The following is a 15,829-nucleotide window of genomic DNA, read 5'->3' as shown; positions in this document are numbered from 1 at the left end:
TGCCCATCAGTGCCACCTATCAGTGCCCATCAGTGTCACCTTATCAGTGCCGACTTATCATTGCCCATCAGTGCCACCTATATCAGTGCCCATCAGTGTCACCTTATCAGTGCCGACTTATCATTGCCCATCAGTGCAGCCTATCAGTGCCCATCAGTGCCACCTCATCAGCACACATCAATAAAGGAGAAAAATTACCTGTTTGCAAAATTTTATAACAAAATATAAAACTGTTTTTTTTTTTTTCGGTCTTTTTTTGATTTTTTTTAGCAAAAAATAAAAACCCCAGCGGTGATTAAATTCCAACAAAAGAAAGGTCTACTTTGTGTGAAAAAAATGATAAAAATTCGATTTGGGTACAGTGTTGACCGTGCAATTGTCATTCAAAGTGTGAGAGCGCTGAAAGCTGAAAATTGGCCTGGGCAGGAAGGGGGTAAAAGTGCCCCGTTAAGCAAGTGGTTAAAACCACCCATATTGCAACCTAGGGAAGGGAAACTTGTCCACGTTGACAAACACTGAAGACATTGAAATACTGAGAGAAAAAAAAAAACACTACTGAGGTGCGTTCCAACACTTCAATTGTTTCCTGTTCAAATTGCGGAAGGGCAACCTGCCCAAATCAAACATGGCGGCCGAAGTTTACTGGCTAGCATGTGATTACCCGGAATGCTTTGTGGCAGCTCGGTCTCTTTAGTGCGGCCTGTAAACAGCTGAGGCTGCCCCTCTGTGTCCGCGTGTGAACTCCCCTTTAGGTTCGGAGTCTTTGTACCTGTGTGTGGGACCGGAGAGAACCGCCAGGATGGTGAAGCCACAGTTTAAGGGACGGAGCACCATCAACCCGTCCACCTCCAGCTCTAACCCAGGTGTGTGAGTCCGGGGGGGAAGGAAACGTGTTCTGACACAGGGAGCAGACATGATGGCTTAGCCCTCTTCATAGGACACCTCACTATGATCACTGAGCTCACATGGTATTGATATAGTGTGAGGGAGCCGAGAAGAACCTGTGTATAGCTGAGGGAATAGGAACATGTATGATCTGACCTCAGGGGAGACATTGGGTGAAGTCTATTTTATGTGAAAACCCTTCACACAGACATCTGCTTCTAATTCCTATGAGAAGAATACAGTTCTATGCCAGTTAAAAAGGAGAGTCCCACAATGCTGGTATCCCATTCCTCACAGATTCCTCAAGAAACCTTCTTGGAGACCTGCTCTGATAGAACACCATGGGAGCACCTTGTTCTGTCCCAGCAAACTCCCATAATGCTGTTTATGGGTGATAGTGGTGGTGGTGACCCTTCTTTTCAGACTTGCATCACCTGCTACACAGATACAACTGGCCCTGTGAGGGCAACCATGATGCTGATGTGGCCCATGATGAAATTGAGTTTGACAACCCCGACTAAAGCCTGAGTACAGCCAAAATCAACACAAGGGACATAACTAACTGCCGCTGTCGTTATACGGCGGCAGGTTGGCCCTCCTGCGCGAATCGCCGTAGCTGTACGGTGGCTCGCGCAGTTGTAGGTGCGTGCCGGGCGGACTCAATGTCTGCCCGCGATTGCCTAGTACAGAGGCAGAATGGGGATCTGCCTTTTGTAAACAAGGTGAATCCCCGTTCTGACAGAAGACATGGCAGAGATCTACTGTTCCAAGTCTTTGGGAACAGTGATCTCTGTCATGTCCCTAGCAGCCCATCCCCCCTACAGTTAGAACATGCTGAAGGAACACAGTTAACCCCTTGATTGCCCCCCTAGTGTTAACCCATTCCCTGCCAGTGTCATTTTTACATTGATCGGTGCATTTTTAAAGCACTGGTCCCCAAAAAAGTGTCATTTGGGGTCAGATTTATCTGCCGCAATGTCGCACTCCTGCTAAAAATCGCAGATCGCTGCCATTACTAGTAAAAACAAGTAAAGAATAACAGTCCCTAAATCTATCCCATAGTTTTTAGACACGATAACTTTTGTGCAAACCAATTAACTGCTTGCTGACCATCTGCCGCAGTTTTACTGCGTCAGAATGGCACGGCGGGGCAAAACGTTGCTTCGCCTTTTGGCCACTAGGGGCGCTTATGATCACTCGTGACAGAGCGAGAACCGGGATCTGTGTGTGTAAACACACAAATCCCAGTTCTCTCAGGGGAGAAGAGACAGATCGTGTGTTCATACAAAGTACGAACACTGATCTCTCTTTCCCTAGTCAGTTCCACCCTTCCCTAACAGTTAGAACACACCTAGGGAACACAGTTAACCCCTTGATCGCCCCCTAGTGTTAACCCCTTCCCTGCCAGGGACATTTATACAGTAATCATTGCATTTTTATAGAACTGATCACTGTATAATTGTCAGTGGTCCCAAAAATGTGTCCAATATGTCCGCCGCAATATCGCAGTCCCGATAAAAATTGCAGGTTGCCGCCATTACTAGTAAAAAAAAAATAAATAAAAATGCCGTAAATCTATCTTCTAGACGCTATAACTTTTGCGCAAACCAAGCAGTATACGCTTAGTGTGATTTAATTATTTATTTATTTTTACAAAAAATGTAGAAGAATACATATCAGCTTAAATTGAAGAAAAAAATAGTTTTTTTGAAAAAAAGTGCGATATTTATTATAGCAAAAAGTAAGAGGTGATCAAATACCACCAAAAGAAAGCTCTATTTGTTGGAAAAAAGGACGTAAATTTTTGTTTGGGTACTGCATTGCACGACTGCGCATTTGTCAGTTAAAGCGACGCAGTGCCGTATCGCAAAAAAATGGCCTGGTCATTGAGCAGCCAAATCTTCTGGGGCTGAAGTGGTTAATATACTCTTATTGCAATTTTTTTTTTTTTTTTTTTTACCAAAAATATGTGGAATAATATATATCAGCCTAAACTGATGACATATATACCGTATTTATCGGCGTATAACACGCACAGGTGTATAACATGCGCATTAATTTTAAGAGAGAAGTTTCAGGAAAGAAATTAAAATGTAATAAGGATTTAATATTTAAGCAACATAAGGCCCCTTTCACACTGGGGCGGTGGGGGCGTCGGCGGTACAACAGCGCTATTTTTAGCGCTGCTGTACCGTCGTTCTTGCAGCGGTATTCGGCCGCTAGCGGTGCGGTTTTAACCCCCCGCTGGCGGCCGAAAAAGGGTTAAATCCGCTCGTACAGCGCGGCTATAGCCGCGCTGTCCCATTGATTTCAATGGGCAGGAACGGTTTAGGAGCTGTGAATACACCGCTCCTTCCCCGCTCCAAAGAAGCGGCTCGCAGGACTTTTTTTATCGTCCTGCGAGCGCACCGCTTCAGTGTGAAAGCCCTTGGGCTTTCACACTGAACAAACAGCGGAGGCTGTTTAGGGGCGGTTTTCAGGCCGTATTTTTAGCGCAATACCGCCTGAAAAACGCTCCAGTGTGAAAGGGGCCTAAGGGTCAGTGCCCATCTGCAGCCTCACCTTTGCCATCAACGCAGCAGCCTCACCGTTGCCATCAATGCAGCAGCCTCCTATTACAGAGGCCGCCAAGTAAGCAGGAGAGTCTCACAATATTTAATCTGATGGCGCTCGTCCCGCCCCCCTCCCTGTCCCCTCCGAGGCAGCTAAAATTGAAGTATTGGCGTATAACACGCACACACTATTTGCACCCAATTTTCATGGTGAAAAAGTGAGTGTTATACGCCAATAAATACAGTATATATTTTTTTTCTATATATTTTTTTTGGATATGTATTATAGCAAGAAGTAAAAAAAAACAATATTTTTTTTCAAAATTGTCGCTCTTTGTTTATAGCGCAAAAAATAAAAATCGCAGAGGTGATCAAATGCCACCAAAAAAAAGCTCTATTTGTGGGGAAAAAAGGCATCGATTTTGTTTGGGTACAGCGTTGCACAGCCGTGCAATTGTCAGTTAAAGCGACAGTGCTGTATCGCAAAAAATGGCCTGGTCATTAAGGGGGCAAATCCTTCCGGTCCTTGAGTGGTTAACCACTTTCCACCTGTGCTATAGCCCAAAAGGCGGCTACAGCGTGGACTACCACTGCCGGGAGAGCGTCAATAGATGTCCTCCTGTGATTGTGCTGCGTGCTCGTCACGCTCTTTCATCGTTGAGGCCTCTGGACTCGGCTGATCACAGAACTGGGCAAAGGGCCAATCACAGCAGTTCTCGTGATCACCTGTCAGCCAATGACAGCTGATCACGGAAGTAAACAGAAGCCGGTTATCAGCTTTTTTTCTCCTCACAATCAGCGGGAGGAGAAAAGAAAGAAAACGGTAACCGGCTTCAGTTACAGGGACATTGTGCCAATCTGTGCCCATCAGTGCAGCCTCATCAGCGCACATCAGTGAAGGAGAAAGGTTACCTGTTTGTAAAATTTAAAAACTCTAAAAATTGTGTTTTTTTTTTTTTCAATATTTTCGGTCTTTTTTTTTTTTCACCCAGTGGTGATTAAATGCCACCAAAAGAAAGCTATTTGTGTGGAAAAAAAAATTATATAAATGAAATTTGGGTACAGTGTTGCATGACCGCACAATTGTCATTCAAAGTGCAACAGGGCTGAAAATTGGCCTTGGCAGGAAGGGGTGAATCCTTCTGACTTTAACCAAGAAAATGGTTAAAGTCAGAAGGATGTGTCCATTGTGCTGATTAGGGATGAGTTTAGGCAGATTCAGACACAATTCTGAACCCGCCTAAGCTATCCTGCCAGGAAGCTGACAAAGCTGATATCGTCGCCATCTATGATTGGCTGGCAGGATAGCTCAGGCGCATTCATACTTGTGTCCGAACATGCCTGAGCTCTTCTCTAGCGCTGATGTTTATAAATGAAAAGCGATCTATGAATGAAGGAGATGGATAATTTTGCATTCATAGAAGCAGTAGTATTGGCTTCTATGATGAAGGAGCTTCAACAGTTCTGTTAACCCCCATTGCATCAAAAGATTGCGGGTTTGGGGGAGCATCGATAGAGGACAGAAGCATCAGCACAAGCAACATATCCTAATAAACCCTTTGTTTTTAACCACTTCCCGCCCGGCTGTGGTTCCATTATCCTGACTGGGCGTCATATGACATCCTGCAGGATAACGGCCGCATCGTTGTGTTCGGTGGTGCGGTGTGTCAGTCTGACCCACCGCTACACTTATCTCAGTAAAGAGCCTCCGACGGAGGCTCTTTACCATGTGATCGGCCGTGTCCAATCACGGCTGATCACGATGTAAACAGGAAGAGCCGTTGATCGGCTTTTCCTCACTCGCGTCTGATGGACGTGAGTAGAGGAGAGCCGATCGGTGGCTCTCCTGACAGGGGGGGGGGTCTGATTGTTTATCAGCGCAGCCCCCCCTTGGATCCCGCCCAGGACCACCATCATGCAGCCCAGGACCACCAGGATGGCCATCCACACTGGACCACCAGGTATGCGCCCCCTAGACCACCAGAGAAATGCAAATCTGTGCCAAGGCAGCTGCCAATCAGTACCCACTCACAATGCCTACCACTGCCAGTGCTGCGTATCAGTGCCATGTATTAATGCCCATCAGTGCCCAGCAGTGCCGCCTATCAGTGCCACCCATAAGTAACCATCTTTGCAGCCTTTCTATGCCCATCAGTGTTGCCTATCAGTGTTACCCATGAGTGCCCATCGTCGGTGCCTGTCAGTGCCACCTCATTGGTGCCACCTCATTGGTGCCACCTCATTGGTGTCGCCTTATCAGTACCCGTCAAGGAAGGAGAAAACTTACCAGTATTTATAAAATCAAAAATCAGAAACAAAAGCAAAACTTTTATTTTTTTCAAAATTTTTGGTCTTTTTCTATTTGTTTAGCACAAAATAAAAATCCCAGAGGTGATCAAATACGACCAAAAGAAAGCTCTATTTGTGGTAACAAAATGATAAAAATTTAGTTTGGGTACAGTGTAGCATGACCGTGCAATTGTCATTTAAACAGCGACAGTGCAGAAAGCTAAAAATTGGCTTGGGCAGGAAGGTGTATAAGTGCCTGCTATTGAAGTGCACTTTCATCACCTGATTAAATCACTTACTGAATAGGCAGCATTATTTTTTTTTTTTTTTTTTTAATCCTTGCCTATGTTCCAGTTTAACCACTTCAGCTCCGGAAGGTATTACCGCCTTAATGACCAGGCTGTTTGCGATACAGCTCTGCTTTTCTTTAACTGACAATTGCACATTCATGTGACGCTGTACCCAAACAAAACGTATGTTCTTTTCCCAAAAATAGAGCTTTCTTTTCGTGGTATTTGATTACCTCTGCGATTTTTATTGTTTGCGCTATAAACAAAAAAGACCATATATATACATATACATTTTTTTTTTTTCGTGACTGCGGCTGACAAAAATAACACTTTTTGGGGACCAGTGACACTGGCAGGGAAGGGGTTAACACTAGGGGTAATCATGGGGTCAAGTGTGTGCCTGGGAGGTGCTTTTTAACTGGGGGAGTGGATAAAGAAGCCCTGAACTTTTATTGGAGCAGAGCATGGCATGCTCCCCCCCCCCCCCCCCCCCCCCATCTTTCCCGTTGCTACCATTTGGGCTCCTAGGTGTTACCCCTAGTGTCTCGGCAGGCACACCTTACCTCCCTGGTGATCTAAGAGTGTGTGGAGACTGTTTCCACCAGCAAAGGTTCCTGTGGATATTGTAGGGCCAGGAGCATTTCCACAGGTGGGTCATTGGCAGCGTCATGATGGAGGCCGGTCCTGGGCACATTTGGCGGGTGCTGACATCATTTTGGTGGGACATCTTGTAAAGTTTGCTTGGTATGCAGGATTGCTGGAGGTACCTATTATTATGCATGGTGGGAAGGTGTGTTGTGCCTCGAGGTGGGGGACTTATTGTATTGTACAGTGAGGGGTATCTGTATCTGGACCTAACGAAAATGTGGAAGCCTAGGTGCAGCATGTTTGCTCATGTCCCAACTCACTGGGGATCCCCAGTCCACACTGTCGTTATTTTTTTTTATTATTATTTATTTCAGGTACTTATATAGCGCTGTCAATTTATGCAGCGCTTTACATATACATCTCACATTCACATCTGTCTCTACCCTCAAGGGGCTTACAACCTAATGTCCCTAACACACATTCATCCATATACTAGGGCCAATTTTTTTTTAGACAGGATCCGATTAACCTACCAGCATGTCTTTAGAGTGTGGGAGGAAACCGGAGTACCCGGAGGAAACCCACGCAGGCACAGGGAGAACATGCAAACTCCAGGCAGATGGTGTCGTGGTTGGGATTCAAACCAGCAACCCTTTTTGCTGCTAGGTGAAAGTGCTATCCACTACACCACTGTGCTGTTATGGTTCACTTCATGCATCCTGTAGTTGTAGGACCTTCTTCATATGTGACTCCTTTATCTCAATCGATACAGAGACTCCTACTCGTGTTTCATGCAGTCACTCATACTTTGTGACCCAAGGCACCAAACTCTTGCGAAAACTGCCAGCAGAGGTCCTAAGCGCACTTCTATGCCATGTTTCCCTTCCATCCACTTAGGTCTCAGATTGGATGCTGCTTTCCTCTGAGCTCTGCATTGTGAAATCAGATCCTTGCTCCTGTATCTGGAAGCTCGGAAAAGCTGTGTAAATCCTGGACTTGAACCGCTTCCCATCCAGTGTACAAATGTCTTGGAAGCGGTCTTGCCAGGGTCACGGCTGCAGCTATAGCTGTAATCTTGGGGGGGGGGGGGTTCAGAGCCAGCGATCGGCCTGCATATAAAAAAAGTGATCTGAGCAGCTCTACAGCCGCCCAGTCACTTTTACAGGGCTTGGAAGACGAGGGTGGTATTGACTCCTTATGATAGCAATAAATTTAAATGGGGGGGGATTTCCACTCCCAAACCAGAATGTTGATTTTACCATATATGTGAGAAATGTTAATATTACCCCAGGCAGCAAGTGGTTAAATGAGTTTAAAGAAGAGATGGGAGCAGATAAACCGGTACAACTTGTGTATGATGATTTGTTTCATCTGTGTATCACCTGACGCCAGTCACTTCACTGGGCATATGGAAGTGTTTACAACCACTTCAAAGGCTTGTTTAGGACCAAGCCTATTTTTTTACACGTGGTATTTACAAGTAAAAATCTTTTTTCTTTTTTTTGCTAGAAAATTACTTAGAACCCCCAAACAGACACCCTAGAGAATAAAACGGCACTCATTGCAATACTTTGTCACACCGTATTTGCGCAGCGGTGTTACAAACGCAATTTAAAAAAAAAAAAATACACTTTTTTGAATAAAAAATGGGCCAACTTTTACTGTTTTCTTATTTTTTAATAAGAAAACAGTAAAGTTGGCCCAATTATTTTTTCTTATATTGCGAAAGATAATCTTACGCCGAGTAAATGTAAACGTCCTTTGTAATAGAAAAAAAAAAGCATAACAGGATCTCTTTAATGTGAGATCTGGGGTCAAAAAGACCTCATATCTCACATTTACACTTTAAAGGAATAGAAAAAAATAAAAAAATATTTTCCCTTATAAGGTAATTGGGTGACGTTTGACATCGCTCCAGTCATCCAATGACATAGTCGAGTGGGGGCCATCATTCCCTCACTCGACTTCTTGCCTAACAGCGGAATGGATTGGATTGTCTCCGCCGCTACTGACGGATCCTGTAAGTGGCGGAGACAACCGGGACGTGGCGGGAGTGGGGTGGGCATCTCTCCTGCCACCGATAAAAATGATCTCGCGGCGAATCCAACGTGGAGACCACTTTTATCTTAAAGCGGACCGCCTGCCTTTGAAGAAAATATCTGGGTTATGGCAGCTATCTGCCATAACGGTATTTAACGTCAAAGTAGCGACATAAATCCACAGTGGGCAGTCCGGAAGTGGTTAAAAGTGGACAGTTGAGTTTTTTTATTTTTTTTGTCTGAGGTGACAAGCACAGGATAGAGCGGAGGCAGTTTTGCTTTCCAGCCCTTTGCATTGGAGGAGGGCAAGCTCTGCCAGGCCTTAGACAACAGCGGATAGACAACACGGCACAGAGACCTGATCTATAGAGAGAGGGACTACAGTACTAGCTGGAGGCTTTTGTTGTTGTGAATGATGGTGTGCTGGAGACAAGAGCCATCATTCACAACAACATAAGCCCCCAACATCACTATTACTCTAGTTTCTCTCCCAAATATAGCTGGTAGGTCTGGACTCAGTCATCTGAGAAATTAAAGTAGTAGCTTGTGTGTTATTTTGAATGATGGTGCTCTTTTTTTTTTATCATTTACAACACAGGCTGCCAACCTAATTAATTCAAGCTGCCTAGAGCAGCCTAAGATGCACATGCTATATAAAAGCAGGACTTTTGGAGTTGACATACAATATACAGAATCCAGCCCAGTAGGAATAATGAGGGGACGGTTGCTGCAGTGCTGTTCTGCACCTCTCCTTGTAGGAACGCCCATAAATTGGGCTTCAGCCCTGGGGTAGAGCTACAGTCAGCACAAACCGAAATAAGATGTCCTTTTCCTGCACAGTGCATTTGGTCCCCTGGAGAATTCAGCAAGGATTTGAAAACAGTGATAATGATGCTTATTCTTTAAAGATGGGAAAGTTGTACTTGGCGCTGTGGTAAATATTTTCCGGTATTTCCACCTAATAATTTTCAGCAAAATACTTGTAAAATGCCAGCAGAGTGTAAAAGGGCATGCGTCAGATTTGTGGCATGGCAGTAACAATTATACGTGTTTCTGTGAACAGATCGCGTGAAGGGTGCTGGAGGCAACAATATGAGAGACCGGGCAACCATCAAGCGCCTAAATATGTATCGCCAGAAAGAACGGCGGTAAGTTCACTTTGTTACCATATTCTTATATTAATCTCTCTTGCCAAATTATATATAAAGTACCTTTTTTTTATCTAGCTTTTTCTAAAGGGCACTATCTTCCTCTTTGAGGCTGCTTTTTTTTCTCATCTACACATTGCTGTTTATATTTTGTCATTTTCTCTTGTTCATTTTTTTTTTTTTTTTTTTTACATTTTATGAAACGTTTTTAAAAGAAATACAACAAATACAAAAGGAAAATGCCACATACATTTTACAGTCATGTAAATGGAGAATGATAAACCAGATAAGGCAAGAAATTAACAACATCTACCATAGGCCAAGAGGGACTTGTACCATGAAGACTATCCCAGTAAGAATATGGCAAACAAATACAAATTCTAACGAGCATTTTACCCGTGCTACTGAGAGCAATACCAGAGATAGCCAGGAATGACAACTGGCCATACCGGGTCCCTGTCAACTCTGCTATTCTCACTCACCAGGGCCAAGCCACGGGTGGGGGGGGGGGTTGATGGGAGGGAGAAGGGAAGTAGGAAATAGAGTGTAAAGAATGGGGAGGGGGTGGGAGCACCACCAACTGCCCTCTCCATCCATCATTACCAAGTATACTGAGGAATGCAACGTCATAAACAACATGTAAGTAAGCCTTTCGCAATACTCAATTCTGTTGGTGTAGTTGGCTATCAATTGGCAGCCTGTTGTAGTTCTTGATATGAAGGCAAACCTCGAAAGGTTGTCCAGCGCATCCATATATCGGAGTACTTGGACACTTTATGAAGAGTGATATGAATCGGCTCCTCCATCTCAGCTATATGGTCAATATGCCAGAGCCACTCCTTCATTGATGAAGGTCTGTGGATCTCCAGTGCACTGGGACGCATAATCTAGCAGCATTTTTTATTTTTATTTTTTTATTTAATTATTTTTTCTCTTTTATCTTTCTGTTTTAGCGGCTGAGTAATGTTGTTTATTTGTTTTTAAAGTATAATTCTTTATTCTAAAGATTTTTCTATTTATGACAATACATTAACATAATATCAAAGAAAAGAAAAAAGGAAATAAAATGAAATAAACCTATTTTAGAATGAACAGATAGTCAAATCAAAACCAACCTCACATAACAAATATAGCGGATTGACCAGCAGCGACAACAAATTAAATTCATAGACAAAAAATAAAGAATAATTATAATACAATAATACACCACCCTAATAAAAAAAAAATTATCACACCTAATAGAGTCTTATAGCTTCCGCATATACCTAAAATGTGATATTACATCAACTATTCATCTATAATACATTTATATTTATGTCGTTGCTTAATGTCTTCCTTTGTTATTCCTTCGCTTATCTACTTTTAAGACAAAAAAAAAAAGGGGGCGAGCTGACTAACTCATACTCAAACTTCCTGGCTTCCTACCCATCCCCCCCCCCCACCCAGCCCATCGAACCCAGCCTGCCATTATAGATCTTCATGTCTAACCTAGACAGGGAGGAGATTGACATACTGGGGAGTACAAGCAAAGGTTGTCCATGGCCGCCAGGTATCCCTAAATTCCTTCTCTCTACCATATAAAGACGCAGTCATATATTCCATTGTCCTAATTTCGTCTATTCTGGAAAACCAATATTTCAAGGAAGGTGTAATGGTAGAATTCCACAGGTCTGGGATGCATGCCCGAGCAGCATTTGGCATATGAGCTGTCAGCGACTTTTTATAATGATGAAGAGGCAGTTCGTTTAGATGCAAGAGGTATCCCGAAGGATCCGTACCAAGGTCAACTAATGTCAAATGTTGGATCAGGTTCCCCACTTCCTTCCAGAATGTTGCGATTAATGAACACAACCAAAATTGTGTAGTAATGTCCCTGTCTCTTTATTACAACGCCAGCATAACTTAGAGGTTTGCAGATAAAATTTATTAAGTAAGACCGGGACCCTATACCACCTGTCCGATAACTTGTATCCCTGTTCTTGAAAGCGGCTTGCTATAGAGGATTTATGAGCCAATGAGATGATCCTGTTAATTTGGGATCTTGTAAAGAGAGTCTGAAGATCCGCCTCCCAACGATGTATATGCGAAAGTATATAGCCTTCTGGAGGTTCAATAATGTGTTTATACAGAAGTGAATAGCATATGTGGTACACGCTTCCCCTCTGTACATAGGCACTCAAAAAATGTCAATGGCCTAGCATGTAATACCGCTTCCGGTATAGACCTTAAAGTGGAGTTCCACCCACTTTTACAACTCTTCAGCATCCCTCACTAAACTGTGCACTGTAAACAAATTGGATATTTTTTTATTTATTTTTTCCTCAGCACCTACTTTATATCTGCATTTTCATTTTTCACTTCCTCCTCCCTGGCCGCAGCCCATTGCATCATTTCCTGTTTGCAATGCCTTCTGGGAAGGGGCGGCAACTTCATCTGAAACTGCCGTTGCTATGGAAACCTGACCTGAAACCTATTACACTGCTTGTGCTGCACTGAGCATGTGCGAAATCTGCAAGGATGAGATCCAGGAAGAAATACAGTCTGGCTTCAGATGCCCACACTTAAGATGGCCACGGCCTGCTGTAATTTTATAAAATAACAAACTACTGCTATAAACTAACAAAACAGACCCTAGTTTACAGACTAACTTTACTAGAATACATTAAGCTTGTGTATTATAGGGGTATTTTTATTTAAAAAGTATAATTTTGGCCGGAACACCACTTTAAGTAATGTGACCGTTGAAAAGCAGACCAAGAACTCAGGGGTCTGTGAAAGGGAAGAAAGCTTGTACATGGGCATCAAGCCCTGCTGGATAACAAAATGCATACATCTAGTTATACCTTGTCCTATCAACCCCTGGATCTGTTTATTGTCATGCCCGGGCGTAAAGTCTGGGTTCTGAATCACCGGTGTTAATGGGAGAAGGATAGTGAGAGAGGTCTTGTGATAAAAATGTGAGTAAACGCTGCAATGGTAGCCCCAATTCAAACCCCAATAATATTTATGAGCAACCCAAGGCAGTGCAGACAGAGCGATCGAAGAGGTGTGTTGTTCCACTTGCACCCAAAGTTTAGTCTGTGGGGTGGAGCACCATGACACCACTCTGGACAAGTGTAAAGCTCGATAGTATGAAGTCAAATCTGGCAGACCAATACCCCCACGAGATTTAGGCAGGACCAACAACTAGTAGCGAGGTCTAGCAACTTCGTTGCTCCAAAGGAATTTGATTAACAATTTCCGACACAAGAGAAAAAAAGCTTGTGGTAGTTTAATAAGTATCGCTTGCATTAAATATAGAATCTGGGGGAGCAATGTCATCTTAAATGCATTACACCTCCCAAACCACGTGAGGGTAAGGGTCTGCCAAAGTTGAAAGTATGATCACATCTTCGATAATAATGGGCAAAAGTTTAACTCATATAATTGGGCCATGTCCGGTGTCAACTTAACCCCCAAGTATTTCAAAACTGAACCCATTTGAACCTGTATGCTCCTTGTAGTTTAACAATACACTCCGTTGGAAGAAGAATACTCAGCGCTTCACATTTAGCATCATTTATAGAGAAGTTAGAAAGATCCCCATATTGAGCTAAGAATTGGAGTAGACGTGGTAGTGAAACCTCCATATGCGGCAATCTTATGCTCCCTATTTGAGACCTAAAGTCCTCTGGTCAAAGGGTCCAATCTTACTTTACAAAGGAGAGGTTCTAGGGTTAACACAAACATTAATGGAGAGAGGGGACAACCCTGTCTCGTCCCATTAGACAGAGAGAAATACTCTGATCGAACCCCATTGACCAACACCGCAGTTGTTGGGCCGGTGTACAGTGCCTCGATCCAAGATTGCATTTGTTCCCCCAGGCAAATATGACGGAGGGTGGATCGTAAAAATTCCAATCCAATCCCAAAGCCTTTTCAGCGAAAGGGTCGACTCTCCGAGTGTGCCATATGTATCAAGTCTATCGCCCTTATAGTATTATCCCTAGCCTCTCTCTGAGGGATAAAGCCTGCCTGGTCTGCATGTACAAGACAGAGGAGATATGGCGGTAACCTATTCGCTAAGATTTTTGAAAATAATTTTAGATCGGCATTTAAAAGTGCTATAGGGCAGTATTTCCCACATTAAGTGTGATCATTATCCTGCTTGGGGATTACAGTAATGTGGGCCCTCAAAGTGTCCACTGTTAGCTTACAGTTACCTCAGATAGAATTATAAGCCCGTAAAAAGTAAGGGGAAAGGATCTCCTGAAAAGTTTTAATATAAGACAGATTTAGCCCATCTGGGCCCGGGGCCTTCCCTGTTTTAGATGATTCTATCGCCAAGGCCAGTTCTTTATTAGTTATAGGGGCTTTCAAACACGCAATTGCCTCTATCGGGAGTACGGGCATGCCTGATGGTGTCAAAAAAGAAGATATCAAATCTTCCCGGACAGAGCAGTGCTGGAATTGAGGGTAATGAAGATTATAAAGTCTCCGATAACATTTTTTGAATTCCTGAGCTATAGCCGATGGGTCAGACTCAACTGTAATTTGGGCAATATGCGGTTTCGTCTGGGACTTTTTCAGTGCCCTAGCTAATATAACCCCTGGATTGTTTGTCAGCACAATCTCTCCCTCACTTCTGTATTTGCAATTTGATTATACTGCTGACGTAGGGAGAGTAATTCTTTCTGTGTCTGCATAGCGAGTGTTTTTTTATGGATAGCCTCAAGTTTACTAATCCTCGAAATGAATGTTGCAATCTCGGACTGCCTCAGTTTTTTTTCGTTTTTTCATCCTCGCTCCATGTTTAAGAAAAATTCCTCTTATAAAGCGTTTATGTGCCTCCCATAGTACTGTCGGAGACATATTGGGTTGATCATTTTGACTGAAGTATTCTTCTAAACTTTGAAGTGTACCTTTCATAGTTATGGAGTCTTCTAACCATGTATCATTAAGCCTCTATGACAGAGTCCTTGTGGCCATGATGTTTAAATCTAGACCCAAATGAGCTGGTCCGTTATCTGAAAACAAAATTAGATCAATTGTTGTGGCTCGGACTCTGTCTAGGTCTTTTTGAGGAAAGAAAAAATAATCAATTCTTGAATATGATAGGTGGATTGAAGAAGGAAAAAAAAAAAAAGTATAATCTCTAACATTAGGGTGTTGTAAGCGCCATACATCTACCAGATGACGAAGATGTAATTCTGCCTTTTAGACGCTTTAAATAGGAGAATGATGGATGGGATTGAGGCACCCATGAGTGGATCTTATACAAAATTAAAATCCCCTCCTAAGATCAATACACCATCATTTATGCTCCAAGATCAGAGGAACTAATAACCTTAAAAGCAACTGGTTTGAATTTGGGAAATACATATTGATCAATGTTACCCAACAAGCACCAATTACACCCTTAACAATCAAGAATCTACCTTGCTCGTAAGTAATATACGTGCCTAACAACCATGGAACAGACCTTGCTATAAGAATACTAACTCCCTTAACCTTAGAAATTGGCGATGGGCTATGATATGCCACTGGGTAGGCTCTATTACTCAATTTTGGGATTTTCCTGGCACAAAAATGTGTTTCCTGGAGGAAAACAATCTGACACTGCATTTTTGTCAAATCTCTGAGTAATCTAGACCATTTTTCTGGGACATTGAGTCCTTTCACGTTAAGAGAGGTTAACCTTACCGAGGTGGTTGTGCCTGGGGCGAAACGTTTGCTATGGTTCCCCCTTAATGAGATTAAAAAGTTATGGGGGGGGGGAGAAGGAGAGGTACAATTAAGAATTAAAAAAAAAAAAAACCCACACACAACTCTCCCAACCTAGCCCAATGGGACTGGGAGAAACCTATTTGGGGGTGTGCCTATGGCCGCCTGCATTGATCATATGCATAGAAACTGATTTGTAGTAGTGCTTTTTCGATATCTTAATAATGAATAATGCAGAAGGTACTGTGCTGGAGAGAATTCCAACGGAAGCGAAGAAACGGCCAATATTTTATCGTGAACCTTACGCCAATAGGATTGGATTATTGGGCACTGCC

General features: G+C 43.1%; 1 protein-coding gene across 2 annotated transcripts in view; it reads left to right on the top strand.

The window, feature by feature from the left end:
* Positions 1 to 662: 662 nt before the first annotated feature.
* The window catches only part of GNL2 (G protein nucleolar 2), a 90,008-nt gene continuing 74,841 nt past the window's right edge, over positions 663 to 15,829 (top strand). The window contains exons 1-2 of one of the 2 annotated variants that reach the window (XM_073615520.1): positions 663 to 863; positions 9,707 to 9,791. In XM_073615520.1, the coding sequence (XP_073471621.1) occupies positions 800 to 863; positions 9,707 to 9,791 (149 nt within the window). In that variant the 5' untranslated portion in view covers positions 663 to 799. The remainder of the gene's footprint in view (positions 864 to 9,706; positions 9,792 to 15,829) is intronic. The other variant, XM_073615521.1, reaches the window with a different exon arrangement.

This window comes from Aquarana catesbeiana, linkage group LG02 (genome assembly GCF_042186555.1).
Source record: "Aquarana catesbeiana isolate 2022-GZ linkage group LG02, ASM4218655v1, whole genome shotgun sequence".
Classification (NCBI taxonomy): domain Eukaryota; kingdom Metazoa; phylum Chordata; class Amphibia; order Anura; family Ranidae; genus Aquarana; species Aquarana catesbeiana.
Note: the sequence above shows the minus strand (reverse complement) of the source record. Positions and strands in the feature narration are given on the sequence as shown.